Raw genomic sequence first — 20,740 nt, 5'->3', positions numbered from 1 at the left:
TGTGTGCTAAAGCATTGCACATTAATTGGTCTGTGTAGACCCTGCTGGCACGCACTAAAAGTTCCCTAGTGAGCTTTAATCTAGTGCTGTTTGAAACAGTATTCCATTAACGCGCATTAGGGAACGTTTAGAATGCACCAGCAGGGTCTCCATGGACCAATTAATGCAGAACACATTAGTACATGTTACCCCATGGAGTAGATATACCTATAATGCCAATTGGTTGGTAGCTTGCTTTTTCTCATATGCTTGAAGACCTTACAGTAGGTTCAGAATAATGAACAAACATTGAAATAACAATCTAAGTAATGAAATACTCCAAACTCAAATCCTATCACAAGTACCACACATTTCTCATTCTATGTTTAAAATTATTTCTTTTGTTTCTACTATTTGTCTAGGGATTTGTGTGTAAAGAGAAAAGTACTGCGTGTTACACACCTGGTTGTTACCAAGTATGATCCCAGTGAAATACTTAAAGTTAACTGGTTAAAAAAAAAAAAAAAAAAAAGCAATGTTTATCACCATATATTATCTTTGTCAAACAGTACAACTCCTAGTGACGTCAAATGGAATTTTGTGTATTGATCTAGGGCAATATGTGGTCTTCAGTTTACCACAGACTGGGGGGAGGAAGTGTAGTCTAATGTCTAGAGCATATGACTGTGAATCAGGAGGCTGAGTTCTAATCCCCCTTCTACCACTGACTTGGTGTTTTGACACTAGGCAAGTCACTTAAGCGGTTTTGTGTTTCAGTTTCTCCACCTGTAAAATGCTTGCCCATATCTGTAAAGTGATATGAGAGCTACAGTTGAAAAGTGATCAGGATTAATCATTGTTATCATATGAGAACAAGTACATATACATATAATAAAATATATTTAAATAATTGAGGTACCAATGGGTCTAAACCAGAACAGCATAGTTAAAGTTCCCTGAACTCTAGGGATGTGGATATAGAATCAAATGTGTATTTCACCTTCTACACAGGCATTTCTCTATTACTGGGAAAAACCAAACCATTATATGTTAAGACTCTAGAGAATTTCAAATCCAGATCTGGTTTAGAACTTTCTTTATTGGGCATATCCAGAGCACTAAATGTGAATATCAATGAACTCTGGAGAAGTTCAGATCTGAATCTGTTTCCAGATACCAGCTTCATGATTTGGGCCTCTCTCTAATTTGAAAGTTACATTAGCATTAAGTAGTACTGTCTTATCAAACACAACACACTTTATTTTCTATTTTTCCTATCAAACATTTAAAGATTCTTTAAAAATATATACTCAGTCATAAATCTAATTCTTTAAAATAGTCAAGGCACCTGAATCCCCCACATACGGGCAGTTCTCTGTCATCTCTCTTTATAATTATGTTTCTAGGTACAGGTACTAATACCATGCTGTGTAATTTTGGAACTAGCATCAGGAATTCTAATAGGACCTGCTTGGACTGTTTTCCTCATGCAGAAAAGATATTCCTTAGTTATTGATTGAATCATTTTTTATATAAAGTGTTTACCATTAGAAGCTTTCTGGGCAGAATTACACTTAAAATTACATCAACAGGCTTGAATAGGTGTAAGTCAGCATTAAATTTGGCTCAAACATGTATAACTGCTAGAATTTTACATCAGATAAGATTTCTAAGATTTTCCTTTTCTCTGAGTTTTCTTTGCATTTTTACATGGTACCGTGAGCCAAATTCTGTTCCTACTTTCTCCAGCATGAATCCAGAATAACTCTGTTGTATCTGCATTAACACCACAACTGGCATCTAGGTTCAACAAAGAAACTAAGGAATCTCCCATAGGTGGTCCTTCTAGGTCAGGGCTGGGTTACACAGCAGAGCAGTGAGAGGGAGCTTGCTCTGTCAACTGTTTGTTACCAGGCCCGTACTGTGGATGAACAGTAGATTTTAGTATCCACGACTGGCAATGGTGATGAGCATTTAATGAACATAACACTTACAAAAAGACAACAAGCACAAGGAACCACAGAACACTGTTGGCCAAGTAATTTGCTTTTGACATACATATTTTAGAATTTCAAGTTCTCTCTCATGTTCATAGGATTATTTTTCTGAAAGCATAGTGCAATACTGAATATGCTTACTTCATTTTCAGTTATGCCCATCTTCAAAAGTGTAAATTTGTGAAAATAAAAATTACACTGGAATTCACTGTGTGATTGTAAAAACTTTAGTCAAATGAGGGACATGTAATTGCATGGCTCTGCAACTTGCTAAAATAATCAGCAGGATTTGCTGTGCCTGTCATAATAACCTGGAACAAATCACACCATAAAGATGACATTTTATTGTCTGCTTTATGAAAACAAATATATTCCAACTAATTAACAACTACATTGCTTTTATTCTTCTACTGAAAGAAAATATTCTTTTTGCCTTTAATAGCCAATACTGAGTGCTGCAAATTAACAGTTTCCTAAATGAGTCATACTACAAAAAAGCAGCATGTCAGTCAGATACATTTTAAGAATCTCTGTTCCTGTACATTTAGTGATGTTACAAAGCTCTGTATCATTTTCTTGTAGCAAGGTCATGGCAACATGGTACTTCACAGATACTGTGAGTCCTGAAAGCTCTCAAAAATAAGGAGTTTATAGTGTATTCTATTTTTCTTTTCCATTTTCTCTATTAGCTTCTAATATGCAGTGAAGGGAATCTGTTGGAATCTTTTCTAAAAGAAATAACATGAACACCACCAGTTTCAACTTTTCATTTCTTGATATACTGACATATGTTCTAATAGAAAATCTAGGGAACATTAAGATGAAGCAATCAGTGACAGTCATTCCAATTACTACAAAAACAGTAATTTTCAAGGGAAAAAAACACAGAAAAAGCCAAACCCAACACATTTTAATGTCTGAAGAAATAGGGCTAAATTCTTCAATGGCACAAATGAGTCCTACTCCACTGGCTTCAATGGAGTTGAACCCACTTATTCCATAGCTGAATTTGTCCCATAGAGAATGTGTGAACCTAAGAATGAGAGAGGTGTAAGTCCAAGAAAAGAAGCAGAGTGAAACGAAAAATCTTTGAAAACATGAAACGATAACAACAAGGCAGGGTAAGAAAAATTACGCAAGACTGAATTGTCATATTTATGGACCCAGCCTTGGTACTAATGAAATCAATGGCAATGTTCCCACTGACTTTAATAGGAACAGAATTTTGACTCATGATGTTGGAAATGCTCTAAAGAAGTGTCTTTTTATCCTCCCTCAACCCCATTTTCAGCCCATTAGAGGCAAATGCAATATATTGCAATACCTCTTTCTGTAAAAAACGCATGCATACTGTACTCTAAGAGATGTTCAACATCTACAGAATAATCCCATTGATTCAGAAACAGCCCATTTTGGATTGTTGTTGTGGTGAATCAAGATGACAAACATAGGTACTGGAACTAGGTGTGCTAGCTTGAAGGGATTTCCATTATATACAGGGTTTACAGTTTGGTTCAATAGCTCTCAGCACCCCTACTATAAAAATTGTGAGGGCATCCCTTATCACAAATGAATTTCAAATGCTGATGTACGGTACGAATGTCTCACCTCAGTGCAGAGAAGGCAGAATAATCCAGTGGCTAGCGTGCTAGCCTAGGATTTGAGAAACCTGGATTAAGTCCCTGCTCCACCACAACCAGAAGGGCACCATAGCATTAGAGAATTGAACTGAAAATGGCTTAAAGTGCATCACAGAGTCTAATATATGATTTTATAGAAGTACGTTTTTATGAAAAATAGGTAAAAATCAAAGTTTAAAATAAAATATATATCTACTCTCATGGGTCAAAATTAATGGATTGGAAGTATGTATGTTTTTTGTTCAGAAACTGGCATGTAAGTAGTTTCTTTACCATAATGCTATAGAACTTGATGGTTTCATTAAAACTTCTTCTCGGGTTAAGGAAGCATTAGAAAGTGCTGCTCCTAATACATATATATTTTAGTCACAGGGGATTTAGAAATAATGGAGACTTGAAAAGTTCTGGGGCTAGATTTTGGCTGTTCAGCCACTGCCTGAAGGTAAAGAGGGAGCAAAGGTGCCTTGCCCCAGTAGGAGTCTTGGGAGACATTGAGGGCCAAATGTTTAAAAGGTGCTCTGGCACCTAAAGATGCAGATAGGCACCTTTGAAAACCACACTAACTCCCTTTGATTTCCCACTGATTTCAATGGGAGTTAGGAGTTTGAGCACTTCTGCAAATGCCACTAGGTGCCTATCTGAATCTTTACGTGACTTGAAAATGACTCAAGAGTGTCTGGGGACTGCAGACCACAGGGCTCCTACTACATCTTTTGAAAGAGTATATATTGCATGTGCTAACCCTGTGCTGGCTTAGCTCTTCATGGCTTCAACCTAGTCTTATCCTCCCCTTTCTCTATAGGGAGGTTAGCACTGCTGTCTCTGCTAACCTTATGTACTCACTGCACTCAGAGAAGGTTCTTACTTCCTCTCCCAATCCTTGTGCAGAGCAATTAACAATCTGGCTCATTATATGTATATATTGATTCTATGGTAAAATAAATACACTTAAGAATACAAATTATAAAGTGAGACTACAAGAAACCTAAGAGATGGAGTGTCACTCTTCAACACATGAGCTGAGAATATCAGACAAGCATCATTTAGGGCTGGGGGGAAAACAACAGTGCCATTTGGTGAAAAATTCTGAGGTGGAACAAAACTCAGACCTTCTGAAATTCCTCATGAAAAGAACATGAGAGAGAGTCCCATACCCCAGAATAGCCTGGTGGTCAGGGCATTCATCTGGAATGTGGGAGGATCCAGGTCCAAATCTCAGTGAGTCAGTCTCTCTCTCCTCATTTTTAGCACAAATTCTGTACTGGACTGGGAAACCTCCAGATGAAATTTTTGACAAAACAAATTCATTTCTGTAGAACATTTTGATAAAATGGCATTTTGACCAAAAAAAATGTTCAGTCAAAAAAATGTCAAATGGCCCTAGTGGCAATGATCTTTGGGATCTCATGTGAAGATGTGCCATACACATCTTTCTGTCACTCTGTGGGAGCTAGATGCACAATGTCCCTCTTGTCAAAGGAAGACGTATTAGCCCTCATGATAATAGCAGAATTCACAAGAGCAAATGTAGCAACTAGTGTGTAGGAAGGGGTAGTGGATTACATGGGGGAAAGTGTACTATTGGGGAAAAAAACATACTGATAATGCAGCATCTCTCACTTTCCCCAAATTCTGGACTAATGTCCTGGGACAACAAATAAGATATTCAGTAACGTAAGTCATCAACATTTCCAAAATTTGTGCCTATCCAATTTGCCACTTTTTCAATCTTTCACTCACTTCAAAATTTTCACATACTAAATAATGATGGGTGAAGTGGGTTGGATTAAATAAAAATTGACCTAAAACCTTCTCCAAAATTCAAAACCAAAGATACTTTTCTTCGCCTTTTTTTTTTTAAACGGAGGCAGGGAAGAGTGGTGATCAGCCAGAGAAAGAATCTATGACATTTGGCTAACTTTATTAAAAAAAACAGTTTCTAAACTTCTTAGTTTTGTCTGGGATCAGAAATATCACACATTATTTGTGAGATTAATGAAACATAGCCCAACTAAAACCAGGATATAATAGAAATCTAATATAGAAACTGTCTTGTGAGCTTCACTATTCAATATCTCAGTCAAAAAGATTTAGATTAAGGTGTTAAAGGATTACATTTCATTAGGAAGTTTGACTGGGTGAGTGGATGATATGGTCAGGCCCAATTTCAGGCAAGTTTTGGGTAAATATATGAATTTTTGGATACTTCTACAAGCCCAGCCACAGCAAATCTCTGAACATTTCTAGAGGATGAATGAACAAACCACTACTCAGACAAGTAGTTCCACTGAAGGACTTTGCACATCGCTAAAATGTGGGATCCATGGAGCAGAATTTGGATTTTTTTTTTGCCTTATAAATAGTTAATTTTTGTTTAAGAATTACTACTAATTGCCATTTATAAAATAAGATCATATGAAGGTAATTTAGTCTAATATTAAATTTTAAATAGGAATTTCAGGGTATTTATATGATTATGCCTAAACAGTATATAAAAATACATTTTCAAGTGTCTTCTCCAAGTTGCGGACAATTTTATGGTCAATGAATTCTGAATACATATCATCCACTATGACCTTAACTGTAGGGATTTTTCAAGTCACTCAATTTCTAGTTCAGTTCCAGTCTAATCTTTCTCTTCTTAACTGTCCTTTGCCGTTAATAGAATTTAAAGCATTACCTAACTATATTTGCATATCTTACTCATAAAAGAGCCAGTTGGATCCGTCTGTACATTTATTAAATATAATGGAGAAGAATATATTTGCATAGGGAGGTCATATCTCATTTCCAGCATGGTTTAAGTATAAATCCAGGTCATTAAATGAAGTCCATATGCAAATTAGTTTGGGACTGCACATACAAACTAGTTAAACTAAGCAAAGGGAGAGAGAGATTGGAAGTCCAGAGGCATAAAAAGCAGCAGATTTAGTTGAGTTAATTATTTAATATTTGAAATGATTGGACAGATCCCGAGCAGTGGCCAAGGAGACGACGGGTGGGGATGCAAGATAGCTACCTTAAGACATCTTTGTATACCGCAATTTCTGGATTGGTACCCTAGAATAAGTTAGAGCAGTTAGAAGGTTGCTCTAGCTTGAGCTGGCTGCCAACAGCTCACATTGCCAGTACAAGAGCCTGGGATTAGTGGGGCATACAGATGCCCAGCTCATTTCCCCTACGCTGATTACATAGGAACAGCCATACTAGGTCAGACCAAAGGTCCATCTAGCACAGTATTCTGTCTCCGACAGTGGCCAATTCCAGGTGCTTCAGAGGGAATGAACAGAACAGATTGCAGGGTGGAGAGTGATGTGCTATACCTGCACTACACCACTGATAGATACCCTTACACTGAGACAAGTCTTCTAGGGCCAACAGTGCTGGCTATAAGGCCACTTTGAATCATCTATTACTCTTGTCTCAATGTATTGATTATTCCATCTGACTTTCATCATAAGGTTTCAACTATCTTCAGAACTAACTGTTAACTTCTATATTATGCACAGTTCTGGGGCTTGATTCTGCAAGCACTATATGTGTGGAACTTCCATTGACTACAAAAGGAATTTCATGATTAGAGGATTTACAGAATATGTTCCACAGTATCAAAAATTCCAACGGTTGATCCTTCTGGGCTAAATTCTACACTTAGATACTTCTACGCCACAACACTGACTTTAAAATTTAGCCTACATTTTATAAAACTAGACACTTTTAACCACTTCTAATACTAATCTCTCCTTCCCCTCTGTTATCTCTTCCTTTTTCAGACAATTCCACTTTCATTCTCCTCAGTATTAGGTGCTCTAAAAAATAATCTGATATATCAACAGCCAATAGATCATTCCTATTTCCTATACTAGAGTTGAAAATGTGTCGTAAAATGTTTATAAGAAGTGAAAATAAACTACTGAATGTTGCTGTTAATTTTATTCCAGTCTGCTTTTTATTTAAAACTAATCAAAAGAATTTTGGAAAATGCCTATTGAAGTGGTTTGTCTAAGAACTATGCAATGAACTTAGTGCCTTTGAAATGTCAGACATGAAAGCATTACATTTTCAATCATTGCAATTGTGTAAAAAGATTTTTCTTCCAGCACAGAATAGTAATTACATGAAGTTACCCTCTGGCATTCAACTATGACCATCATATTTAGTTTAATTTTAATTCTAATTAAGATGCCAATATTCATTTGATCAAGTGTTAAAAAACAAATGCTCATAAAGCAATTTCAAAGCAACTTAAAACACATACATTTGATCATTAGCCAAACCATGAATTACTCAATTAAGCTTTTTGCATTTTATAACATTTTTGCAAAATTTTATTTTAAATTAATTGTATAAACAATCCATCAGCTGCACAGTTTGTATAGAAATATCTTCTATTTGACTAGTCTGAGAGCAAAATGTCTACCACTTAAAGTTAGTTACTCAAAAAGAGAACAATTTCAAGGGTGTACCGAAAAGCAAACAACATGATAGTTTTAGGCAGCAAAGTCTGAGCCTCGATTCTGCAGACTCTTCCTGTTGTGTGTAATTTTTACAACTGTGAGTAGTTTCATTGACTGGGACAATGCTCGCAACAGTAAGACCTACATCTAGTGGTCTTTGTAGCACTAGCCCCTACGTTCGTGTATCCTCTTCCCCCTTGCTTCTCTTCCTCTCGCTAAAGATATAGAAAGCGCTGTATTGCAAAAGATATGCACAGAATATTAAAACAGAAATATATTATTCAAAGCACCATGTAAAACATACCAGTAGGGCAAGTACAGGTGAAATTTTTCCCATCATGTTTTTGTGTTACATCAGTGCAGGTTCCATTGTTCTGGCAGGGCCGGCTTTGACAGGCGTTAAATTCTTCACAGAAAGCACCCATATATTGATCCTCACAGTCACAGAAAAATATTGCCTACAAACAAACACGTGTCCATTATTATGAGATTTCCAAGCTTATTTCTGCGTTAACAACTTCATTGAGCAAGGGTTAAAAACACAGCAGCTAAGAACACATCATTGTAAAAAATACATCGCTGTAAAGTTACCCCTTAAAATACTGATCCTGCACCCCTTACTCAGGCAAAACTCATAACAATGTTAGTGGGAATTTCAATGGAGTAATGAGATCAGAACGCTGGGATCTGAAACTGGGATCAGAACCCTGATATCCAAGCTAGTTATACATAACAGTAATATATAAGCCACTGTAAAATTTTCTTCTATAGTGTTCCAGTTAACTGCAAGTGTTATTAATTAATGCCCTAAGACACACTATTAAAGTAAGTAATAAGAAGCTCTACTGAACATAATCAACATCAAGGTAATGGGAGATGCACCCATGTATATAAAGGGCAGAGGGAGGGGCCCAAAGTCCTGCCTCAGCAGTTTTATGTAAAACCTGGGACAGATTCCCTAGGGAAAGTCTCCTCTTCAATTCTGCCAAAGTTCCAGACAGAAATCTGAGAGCATTCTTCTTCCTAAGGATCCTACTACATCTTCCAAATTTTAATTTATAACAAAAAAGTGCAAAGGACACTATATTTTAAAGACTTAGAAATTCATACTTTAAAACAGACATAACACAATATGACATTCATAATTGTTGTTAGTTATAAAAATTATTAAAATATTTTTGAAAGAAGAATCTATGGAACATTAAGATTACTAGGAAATTAACTAAGGAGAAGGAAATAGAGATATGTTTGTATTTTATTGTTTTTTCAGTTGTCTTTGCCTTAGATACATGAACAGTTGTGTCCTACACAGAAAAAATCATATTAATAATGTGTGGATTTAAAACATTGCAAAACTCTGTACTCAACAGAAACCAGTAACATTTAAATCTTCTTTAAAGTTAGTGCACATAGATCAACACTGCATATCTCCAAAAACTGGAATGATCTGTATTTTATTGGGACTGCCAAAAGCCTCTGCTGAGCAAGTGGTCTGCACATACTTTTACATCCTTCAAAATCTGCAGATCACTAGAACTGAATATGCTCCATGTGAGTGATGGCAAATCTCCAAACACGGCTGTAGTTTGAACAAAAGCAGAGTGATTTGGCCAAAACCACAATTTATGTTACTACCATATGACACAGTAATTTACAATGCAAGTTATGCATACACACAGGTATGTAGCCAGCAGAAATCTATCTAAATACCATTTTTGGCAAGTCCATCACCTGATCCTTGTCATAAAATCATAGACTTGAAAGGGAATTTGAGAGGTCTTCTAGTCCAGTCCTCTGCACTCAAGGCGGGACTAAGGATTATTCAGACCATCCCTGACAGGTGTTTGTCTAACCTGCTCTTAAAAATCTTCAATGATGGAGATTCCACAACCTCCCTGGGAAATTTATTTCAGTGCTTAACCGCCCTAACAGTTAGGAAGTTTTTTATAATGTACAACCTAAACTTCCCTTACTGCAATTTAAACACATTGCTTCTTGTCCTATCCTCAGAGGTTAAAGAAAACAATTTTTCTACCTCCTCCCCGTAACAATCTTTTATGTAGTTGAAAACTGCTACGTCCCCTCTCAGTCTACTCTTCTCCAGGCTAAACAAACCCAATTTTTTCAATCTTCCCTCATCAGTTACGTTTTCTGGACCTTTAATCATTTTTGTTGTTCTTCTCTGGACTTTATCCACTTTGTCCACATCTTTCCTAAAATGTGGCACCCAGAACTGGACAAAATACTCCAGCTGAGGCCTAATCAGCCCGGGATAGGGCAGAAGAATTACTTCTCGTGTCTTGCTTACAACACTCCTGCTAATACATCCCAAAATGATGTTTGCTTTTTTGCAACAGTGTTACATTCACATAGTTAGCTTGTGATCCACGATTACCTCCAGATCCCTTTCCGCAGCACTCCTTCCTAGGCAGTCATTTCCCAGTTTGTATGTGTGCAGCTGATTGTTCCTTCCTAAGTGGAGTACTTTGCATTTATCCTTATTGACTTTCACCCTATTTACATCAGACCATTTCTCCAGTTTGTCCAGATCATTTTGAATTTTAATCCTATCTTCCAAAGCACTTGCAACTCCACCCAACTTGGTATCGTCCACAAACTTTATAAGTGTACTCTCTATGCCATTATCTAAATCATTGATGAAGATCCAGAACCATTCCCTGCAGAATCCCACTCAATATGCCCTTCCCAACTTGACTGTGAACCATCAATAACTACTCTCTGAGCACAGTTTTCCAACCAGTTATGCATTCACCTTATAGTAGCTCCAGCTAGGATGTATTTCCCTAGTTTGTTAATGAGAAGGTCATGTGGGACATTATCAAACCTTACTAAAGTCAAGATATACCACATCTACTATCCACACTTTTTTTTTTTGAGTTTCAGATCATTGAAGATCTCCTGGTTAAGCCAGGGAGGTCTCTTGTCATACTTCCTATCTTTCCTATGCAGTGGGATAATTTGCTCTCATTCCTTAATAAGGACTCTTTGAAAAACTGCCAACTCTCTTGAACTGTTTTTTCTCTTAGACTTGCTTCCCAAAGGATCTTACCTACCAACTCCCTGAGTTTGCTAACGTCTGCCATCTAGATATCCATTGTCTTTATTGTGCTATTTTCCCTCCTACCATTTCTCAGAACCAGAAACTCTGTTATTTCATGATCACTTTCACCCAAGCTGCCTTCCACTTTCAAATTCTCAACCAGTTCTTCCCTATTTGTCAAAATCAAATCTCCCCTAGCAGCTTTCTCCACCTTCTGAAATAAAGAATGGCAAATCCCAAAAGGTAAGTCACTAGTGACATTCACAATAAGTTTTTCTCAATTCCCTATGGCACTGGTGGAGAACACATAGCGCTTGGCTCATTTCTGTTAAAATAAATAAATAAATAATCCTAAAGATGACAACCATCAACTGCTCAAAACCTTTGCTTGGTTATCAGTACTCAGATAACGCAGTCACATTGTGCAAGCTGTAGGATGAGGACTTGTGTGAAGAGATAAACAAATCTGTTACAAGCTTCATCCGTCATGGTTATTTTAACTCTTTCAGGCAGCAAGTGATTTTTATGCTTAAACAACAGACATTCTGCATATCTTAAAGGGCTTGTGACCACGTTTGTTTCTGAGTGTTGAGTTCAGGCTTAATCATCAGATCAGGACTGCTGCTACAGAGTGGGGAGAGCCCACTTTTCAAAATGAGTCAAGAGGCAAAATATGGTGCATTGCATGCTTGTTACCTCTTCACAGAATTTTCCTGCCTCCAATTCTATCTGCTTATTCTCTACTTCAATTCTGCTTGGTTTGTTTATTTTAAAATATGAGATCAGTGAATCCAGCAGATTTAAAAGAAGCATTAATGCTGTATTTCCAGTACTTGCACTCGTGCAACTGGAAATGCAGTTAAAGGAATGCTTGCTTCCTAGAGGCATAATGTGGTAGTTACGAGAAACTAGGTTGTGCCTCTAGAAAGTCTGCATCAGTAGCTTTATTCTCTTTCCTTTCTTTGTTTCATTTTCCCTTTTATTTATTTAGAACACCTAACAAATTAAATAAACTATGTAAATATAATATTAAGGTTGCAATATGAACTTGGTCATGTTGCACATCATGGACTATGTCCATTTCCTGCTTTCCTTACAAAGGGCCGAATCCTGGGCTATATCTGATGAGGAATTGTTTGCATCACAGTCATCCAATCTGGGGCCAAGTGCAAAGTGTTGCTGGTTAGAGCAACCTGAAGAAAATCAGAACATTTCCATGTACAATATATCCAGGAAATATACAACCAGGAATCTCCACTAGATCCCTAGAAATGAAAACAAAACATATTGCAGGAAACATACACCTAGTGTAAATGTAATCCCATACATAGATTCATAGAGTTTAAGGCCAGATAGACCAGCAGATCATCTAGTCTGACTTCCTGTATATAACAGGCCATTAAATTTACAGTTTCCCCTGTACTGACTTATGGCTGACTAAAGCATAGCGTGTGTTGAGACACAGGTATCTCTGTAATAGTTGAAAACTGACTACTGTTTAGCAGAACTGCAGATCTGAGACTCCCTCCCAAACCGAAAGCTGAATGCTCAGATGGAAATAAAAGAACAATCTAGTATATAGCTTGCTGCCCAGATTGCACACAGACTATTTTGAGATCATGCTTTTCAAAAGGGCAGATTCAAGAATGACAGTCCTGACTCTTTTGTCATTTAGGCTGATGTAAATCTGTTGACTTCAGTAGTGTTACACCAGCTATATATCAGCATAAGAGGGGAGAATCAGAGCCAACATATATAAATGATATTCAAATTCATTCCTGAAACTCACCTGGCCTTCCAAACATTCTTCAAGTGTTTACAAGTGTTTCCTCTCATGTCAATAACCTATTCAGAAAGCTATACATTAGCTATCTTCTTTGCCTTTTTCTTGGTAGCCAGGTGATCATTTAAGCAAGCAGTCTTTGATACGGAAGAAGATTTGTACAATAGCTATTTGTTGTCCTTGACACTGCAGATTCTTTTTATGCCATTGTTCAGATCTGCCTAGTAGCTTTTAAATTACCTTCTAACCCAACAAGATGTTTACATAAACCAGGAGCTAAAAATATTTAATATGTTTTGTGCACTGTAGCTGTTTAGTCTCTGACTCTATACATAAACACCTATGACACACTGCTGCAAAAGGCTATTTTATTTAGCAAATATAATTCAATTGTTTTCAAAATCTTTTCTGCAGCAGCATCTCATATATTTAATCTATCTAGTCATTTCTAAGGGGCCTGTTCTGGGGTACAGCACTGTAACACATGGTTAGTATTATTCATACTCTCAATAAATATTTCACTTGAATTTTGATTTTCAGGCAATAGGTTAATAATTACAGCTACACATTATTATAAATAATTCAACAGAATTATTTTTGGCCCAAATTACCACCATCCTGTGCCATATAATTAGCTTCCAAATCTTTCCCTCGGGCTTGTCTACATTACCCGCTGGATCGACGGGTGGCAATCAATCTAGTGGGGGTAAATTTATCGCGTCTAGTCTAGACATGATAAATCAACCGCCGAGCCCTCTCCTGTCGACTCTGGTACTCCACCAGGGTGAGAGGCACAGGCGGAGTCGACGGGAAAGCATCAGCTTTCGACTTACCACGTGAAGACACCACGGTAAATAGATCTAAGTACATCGACTTCTACTACGTTATTCACGTAGCTGAAGTTGCGTAACTTGGATCAATCCCTCCTCCCCCAGTGTGGACCAGGCCTCATTCTAGTTCAAAAGTCCCCTCTAATTATTGAAAACTTTCTAGGGATTTGCTTCAGTCTATTATTTTGATCACATTTCCCTCCTGTTTCCCTACCCATTAGTTCCACTCCAATTTTGGTTTCATATATTACTTGGCCTGTACTCACCAGTTAGAGCTGTCTCATTTCGTACTGCCCCACATATCTGGAAATCTCCAGATGACTGTAATCCAAACCACTGAGACATGTCTCTTTCAATCTTGCCTGAAAACCTCCTTTCCCCTCTCCCTAGCCTCTTGAGCTAACACTACAATTCTAAACATTTTTGATTGCATATCAATCAGTAATGATGACACAAAACACAATATTGTCTTAGCCTTTTAACAGATTCATAGATTTTGACACCAGAAGGGACTATTATGATCCTCTAGTCTGAGCTCCTGCATAACACAGGTCTAAGAACTTCACCATTAATTTTTGCATCAAATCCATAATTTCTATTTGAGCTATATGATAACATCTATTGAACTGTCTACAAATAAACTAGAAAAACAAAGTGGTTGAGGTAATATTTTTTAATTGGACCAGCTTCTGGTTGGTGAGAGACGTAAGAAGTTGGTCCAATAGAAGATATTACCTCACTCACTTCATCTCTCTAATATTCTGGGTCTTACACAGCTACAACACTGCATAGAAATAAACTACCTTCTAAAGTATTTAAGTAACTGTTATTGTTCTCTACACTTAATGAGAAATTAAGGTGAATGTAATGGCAACAGAAGCACAGATGCTGTGGATAAAGGCTATGGTTAGTACCACACTATACTTTTCATTCCATGCTTAAATACAGATTATCTGTAAACTAAAATGCATCCAAACGTCTGCTGAAATGGTACCATGTCATTAGCTTCTCTGATTAGTGAAGAAAAATAAATAGTATAAAATTAGTGTTTTAATTAATGTTTTCATTAGTTATACTGTTTCTTTCATGTTAACCTCTAAGGATACTGGGAAAGCACAAGTCTTTTGAAGACTGTTTCATTTAAATATAAAATGTACATAGCCTGCTTTTTTATCTTCTTCAGTGAATTTCGTGCTTTTGAAAAATGCCCACTTTGACAAGCATGGAAAGTGAAATCTTCTGTTTATACACAGAACAAGTACACAGATGCAGTGGACTATATAAATACTTATCAATGTCTCTCATTCCAGACCTGAAGAAGCTACATCTCAAGGCAAAGGGACTGTCCTCCCTGCTGTGACTGCCAAACAACAAAGGTGCCAATTTGCCCTCGACAGTAGTTTAGTAGTGATTAAGGGTAACATTTTCAAAAGCATCTGAAGTGAATTTGGAGTCTAAATCTCATTTAAAAAGTGATTTAGGCATTCAGGAATCTAAGTCCCATTGACCTTTAATAAGAGTTATGCCCCAGTGCTGAAGTCACTTTTGAAAGTGTTTTTGTGATGTGGACGCTACGCCACGAACTACCAACTTATTTTTACACAGGCCATCAAACATCTATCATACGTCACAATGTTTTCACTTCCAACCTGAGCTTTACTTGAAAAGTCAAGGTATAGAGGAAAGGCTTTGCATTCCCATATCAATCCCCTCAGCAAACTGCTTTGCCAGAGGTTAGACCTGATCAAGACTCAAGGACTCGTCTTTACAAGTAAATGTATTCGTTATTTCTAAATTACAAGGTGTTTCAAACATTGCTGACTAAACTAATACTGCTTTGTGGACTATGGAGGTTTGGGAAGGCTGCTTTCTCTGGTGTACTTTGCCACTCATCTTACATATGAAGCCAATACTTTGCCAACTTGTATAAAAGCCAAATTCGCTGATTCTGATTTACACCATTAGAAGTCAATGTCCTGACGTCATTTTCAATTTCACACTCAGTGATTTTTGCAGGTATGTTTTGTTAACATTTATGCATGTGCACGTTATTGTAGGAAGATCTGGTAGCACCACCTATTAAGGTTGTCTAATACTTCATTATCATAAAACCTCCTTTTCAGTTGATTATAACTTTGTCAAATGTTATAAATTTTGGACTGAAATCCAAATTGCGTGTCTTCCTCAGGAAAAATTTGGCCAGAATGGTTTAGCCAGTTCATTATCCAGTCATTTTCTGCTTACATATGGTTCTCACACATTTAACTCATAAAAATATGCAAAAGCCTGGCAGCTTTTCTACCAAACTACAGGAGTTTTATAGTGTGGATTTCAACTTTGTTTGAAGTGTTGCTAATCTAAGAATCCTGAAAATCTAGAAAATTATTGTTCTAGAGCAGTCTACACAAAAAGAAATGGAATCTACAATGCAATGATCCAGCAGGACTATCCTCTCTCTTTTGGAATACCACTATTTCTCAGAAACAGAGGATAAAACATCTCAGAAAAGTTGCAATTCCAGATAAACTCCAGGTTATGCTTAGGTGCTTTTCTAAAATTGAGCCAATATTTGTATAATGGTAGCGTTTGTGTTATGGGGAGACAACATGGCGTAGTGAACAGAGCATTGACCTGGGACTGGGTTCTATTCCTGGCTCTGCCACTGGATTATTGGGGTGACCGTAGGCAAGTCATTTCCTCTCTATGCTTCAGTTTCCTCATATGTAAAATGATAATGATACTGACCTTTATAAAGTGCTTTGAGAAGCACTATTTATGAGCTAAGTATTATTATTAATGATGATGATTAGTGCCCAAACATCCCAATTAGAACTGGAACCCCATTGTGCTAGGCTTGAAGTGATTTCCATTACAGTAACTCCTCACTTAACGTTGCAGTTATGTTCCTGAAAAATGAGACTTTAAATCTTATGGGGAAATTGGATTCACTTAGCATCATTTCGCTTAATGTAAATGAGGGGGTTAGGTTCCAGGGAAATTTTTTTCACCAGACAAAAGACTATACATGTATACACACACACACACACACACACACACACACACACACACAGAGTATAAGTTTTAAACAAACAATTTAATACTGGTACACAGCGATGATGATTATGAAGCTGGGTTGAGGTGATGAAGTCAGCAGGTGGGATATTTCGCAGGGAATGCCTTACTGCTAAATGATGAACTAGCATTTGGCTGAACCCTCAAGAGTTAACTGGTTGTTAATGTAGTCTCACTCTACAAGGCAGCAGGCATGGAGGGAAGGGAGAGAGCATAGCAGACAGAGACACACACTGTGTGTCAGAGCGAGAGATGCACATTTCCCCTTTAAGTAGCTGACCCCCGTCTTAAGTACACTGCCTTGTTAATTAGATCAGCTTGCTGAGACCACAGTTGCTGCCTGGAAGCTCTCTCAGTCCTGAACCCTGTCATGTGTCCCCCCTACTCTATGGAAATGGGGTAAGCGGGGTGCAGGAACGGGAGGGAGGGGGACACCCTGACATTAGCACCCCCCCTCCTCCCATACAGCAAGCAGGAGTCTCTGGGAGCAGCTCCAAGGCAGATGGCAGGAGCAGCACATGGCAGTGAGGGAGGGACAGCTCAATGCTGGCAATTGATAGCCTGCTGGGCAGCTGCTGCACAGGGAACTTAGGGGAGCGGGGAACTGATAGGGGGAGCTGATAGGGGGTCTGCCGATCCACCCTGGTTCCAAGCCCCGCACCAACTAGCTGAAACGGGCTGCTCTTCCTGCAAGCAGTGGACAAAGCAGGCGAGCATTGTACAGCTTTAAACCAGCATGTTCCCTAATTGATCAGTAACAAGAACATTGACTGGGATGACTTTAAGTGAGGAGTTTCTGTAAATACAGGGCTTACAGTGTGGTTAAATGGCTCTCAGCACCCACTATAACAATTGTTCCAGCACCCCTGCATGTATGCAATGAAAATAGGAATTGACTTAACTAACGTTTGTCTCGGTCTGCACACACCCTTAAACAATACCTCATTCAATTTAACTCTGAATCCTGCTGCCACTGCTAGTAAGGGTGGGGCCACAGCACAGGGCAGATCCATAGAGGCACCAGATTGCCTTAATTCAGCCCTGCATGGCTGATTATACTATGGAAAGGAAAGTACATAACAGTACAACACAGGACAGTTCTCTGCAGAATAGGAGCAGCAAATTGTGATTTAGAGCCATATCATGTTATCAGTTTTAAGCAGAACACCACACTGAAGTAAATGAGGAGTTCTGCTTACAGCCAATGACATTGCAACAGCCTTGAGAATGGTGTTGCTTAGGTAGAAGAGGGCCTCAGGCACAGAGTTTAAATTAGGACACAGATGTCAACTTCCACAGAGTCTGGAGACGCTTGCATCTGGAGTTTTGATTCAACTTATTATAGAGATTGGGGTCAGTGATGAAGTTTGCATCAGACTCCCGTGCAAACTTCACCAAAGTTCAGGGTGTTCAAGTACATATCTAAACTGACCAAAGTACAGCACAGATCTCGGTTATAAAGGATGTGAGCAGTAATTTATTTAGAAAAAGCATAATGGAAAAAATTAAAATACTAATGAAAATCATGCTTTTCCACCCTCCTGTCCCCACAACTAAACGCCGAGATCTACTATCTCATATGCACAAAGTACTAATCACTATGTTATATAGGTACTGGAGTAAGAGAGGCATAAAATTCAAAAGTGTTTTACTCACTAATGTTAACAAAATGGACAGTTAAAAAGCTAAGGATAATGATGATAATGTCAGAAGATATGTAGTAGCAATTTACCATAAAATATAGTAACAATTTTTTTTTTGAAATTTTGACAACAAAAAGTGTTGCAACACTTCCAACTCAAATTTCTAATGATAAACAACAGTTTGGGGATTCACAGAAGTTATTCTGCAGAGATGATTAGGTGTCTTTATTTGCTATTAGATAAATCATCTTAATTTTTTCCAAATCATGGTGTTATATATTTTTCCTGTGTAGGTGACATGTGCTCATTAATTTGAGCACAAAAGCAACACAAAGGGAAGGAGAAATTACACACTGTTGTAATCCTAAACAGAATGGTATCTAAACAATTCAAACCAAACGTAATTTATATACAATTCTTCTGTGTATTTTAGTTAACAATATTATGGAGTGTAAATCTATAACAGTATATATATAGATTGGGTAGCAATTAAATTGAAATCAGACCAATTTCTTATTAGCAAATCCAAAATATAAATTCTCTGCTATTTTCTAGTGATTTACTATACCTACAGCCAAAACAAAGCTTAGTGGGTACTATTGGAAATAAATAAGAGGAATAATCATCGTACCAGATGCTGGATTTCTGATATCATTTTTACAACAAGCAAGAGAGATTATAAAAACTACATTGAGACAGATAATTCATTCTGCATTCTAAATTATAGTAGATTTATCCTTAATAAAGATGTTCAGACTTAATCTGATGCCTGCCTCTCCCTTGCTCAGAAAGACTTAATATTCGTTCAAATTTTTGGCTAATTACTATAAAGTATAGACCAAATATTACTCTGATTTAGACTAGTATAAATCTGGAGTAACTCCACTGAAGTCATTGATTTACACCAATGTAAGTGAAAGCCTCTATCTAAAATACTTCAGCTTTCATTATGAAACAAAACTTTGTTTGTGAAGACAGCCATCAGAATGTATATCAGTACATTCAGTGTTTTATTGCATCTGAATGCATCCAGACAGACTAAAACAGCAGCATCAGGAGAGTTGTGGCCTTCCTGTCATTTATCTTAACGAAATCCTATTTGTGATTACTTAAATGCTAATAGTGGTAATTGCTTCAGAGCTAAAAGACATACTGAATAATGTCCAGAAAATATGCTGTTCTAGTATTGACTCTGAATAGAGCTGGTATCATACTGATGTCATTTTGAGAGAACACCAGAACATTTGTGTGTTTCAGAAGGAATTAAATAACTTTAGCAGCTAGGTCAGCTGTATCTAGTTTGGATGGCTTTTACAGTTCTGATAGGCTGTATTATCTTCTGAATCTTGAAGTGTTTATTAGTGCATTTATATATATTTACTGCTACATACATAAAAGCACTGCATGTTATTTTTCAATTGTCTCCTTCAATTTTCTACATGGGGAATTTCAGACATTGGTGCCCAGTCACCAATATCTCTGCACCAGCGCAAACCCCTAGTATAGACAGGGAAAATTACTATAGGAGCCAATTAGCACTGGTGCAGCTGCCCCAACTTGAAACCAGGGTAAACGGTACTGGTGCACATGGTGGTTTAAAGGGGAACTTTACCTAAGGGTTTCACTGTTGAAGCTACATTAGTGGCTGACCACCAATGACTGAGACTGGGGCAAATATTCAGCACAGACAATATTTTAGATTAATCTCTTCAGGGCAGAGACTGATTTTTGTAAGTTCTTGATTAAATATAACAAGTTACAATATTCATTTGTGTTTCAAATATGTTTTCTTACAGATTTTTAAACTTTTAAAACTTTGGATAGAAAACATGTTTGTTATAATTTGCCACAGTATATATCATGACACAATCTGGAGTTGTATTGTGTTCTGCATGTGACAAAAAAAATGGACACACTGAAAAAACTCTTTTTGTAAATTCTGGTTTATTCTAATGATATAATAATAGATTTATTTTTGTAACTTGAATGTAATATAGTGATGTTCTGTAAAACCATATTATTAAAATGTATTAATGTTAAAGAAGAATGATGTACAAAGATCTTCAAGTTTTTTTTAATTGTTAAACTAATAAAGTTTATGCTACTTAAATGGTCATTGATTCCTTCATCATAATATATATCTTAAAAAGTATGAACTTTTTTAGAAGGTTAAAGATGCTAATTACACATGATTTATGTGCCATTATTCCAATCTCATTGTTAACCCATACTGGCAAAAGTACAAAAATCATGCACATATGTTGCAAGGCATACAAAG

General features: G+C 37.2%; 1 protein-coding gene across 3 annotated transcripts in view; it reads right to left on the bottom strand.

Annotated features, from left to right (window-relative positions):
* DNER (delta/notch like EGF repeat containing) overlaps nucleotides 1-20,740 on the bottom strand; it is a 269,472-nt gene that overhangs the window by 65,070 nt on the left and 183,662 nt on the right. For all 3 annotated transcript variants that reach the window (XM_039486808.1, XM_039486809.1, XM_039486810.1), the window contains exon 6: nucleotides 8,378-8,531. In XM_039486808.1, coding sequence (XP_039342742.1) covers nucleotides 8,378-8,531 — 154 coding nt within the window. The remainder of the gene's footprint in view (nucleotides 1-8,377; nucleotides 8,532-20,740) is intronic.

Source organism: Mauremys reevesii, linkage group 9 (assembly GCF_016161935.1).
Source record: "Mauremys reevesii isolate NIE-2019 linkage group 9, ASM1616193v1, whole genome shotgun sequence".
Taxonomy (NCBI): domain Eukaryota; kingdom Metazoa; phylum Chordata; order Testudines; family Geoemydidae; genus Mauremys; species Mauremys reevesii.
The sequence above is the reverse complement of the archived record's forward strand: the minus strand, read 5'-3'. Positions and strand labels throughout refer to the sequence as shown.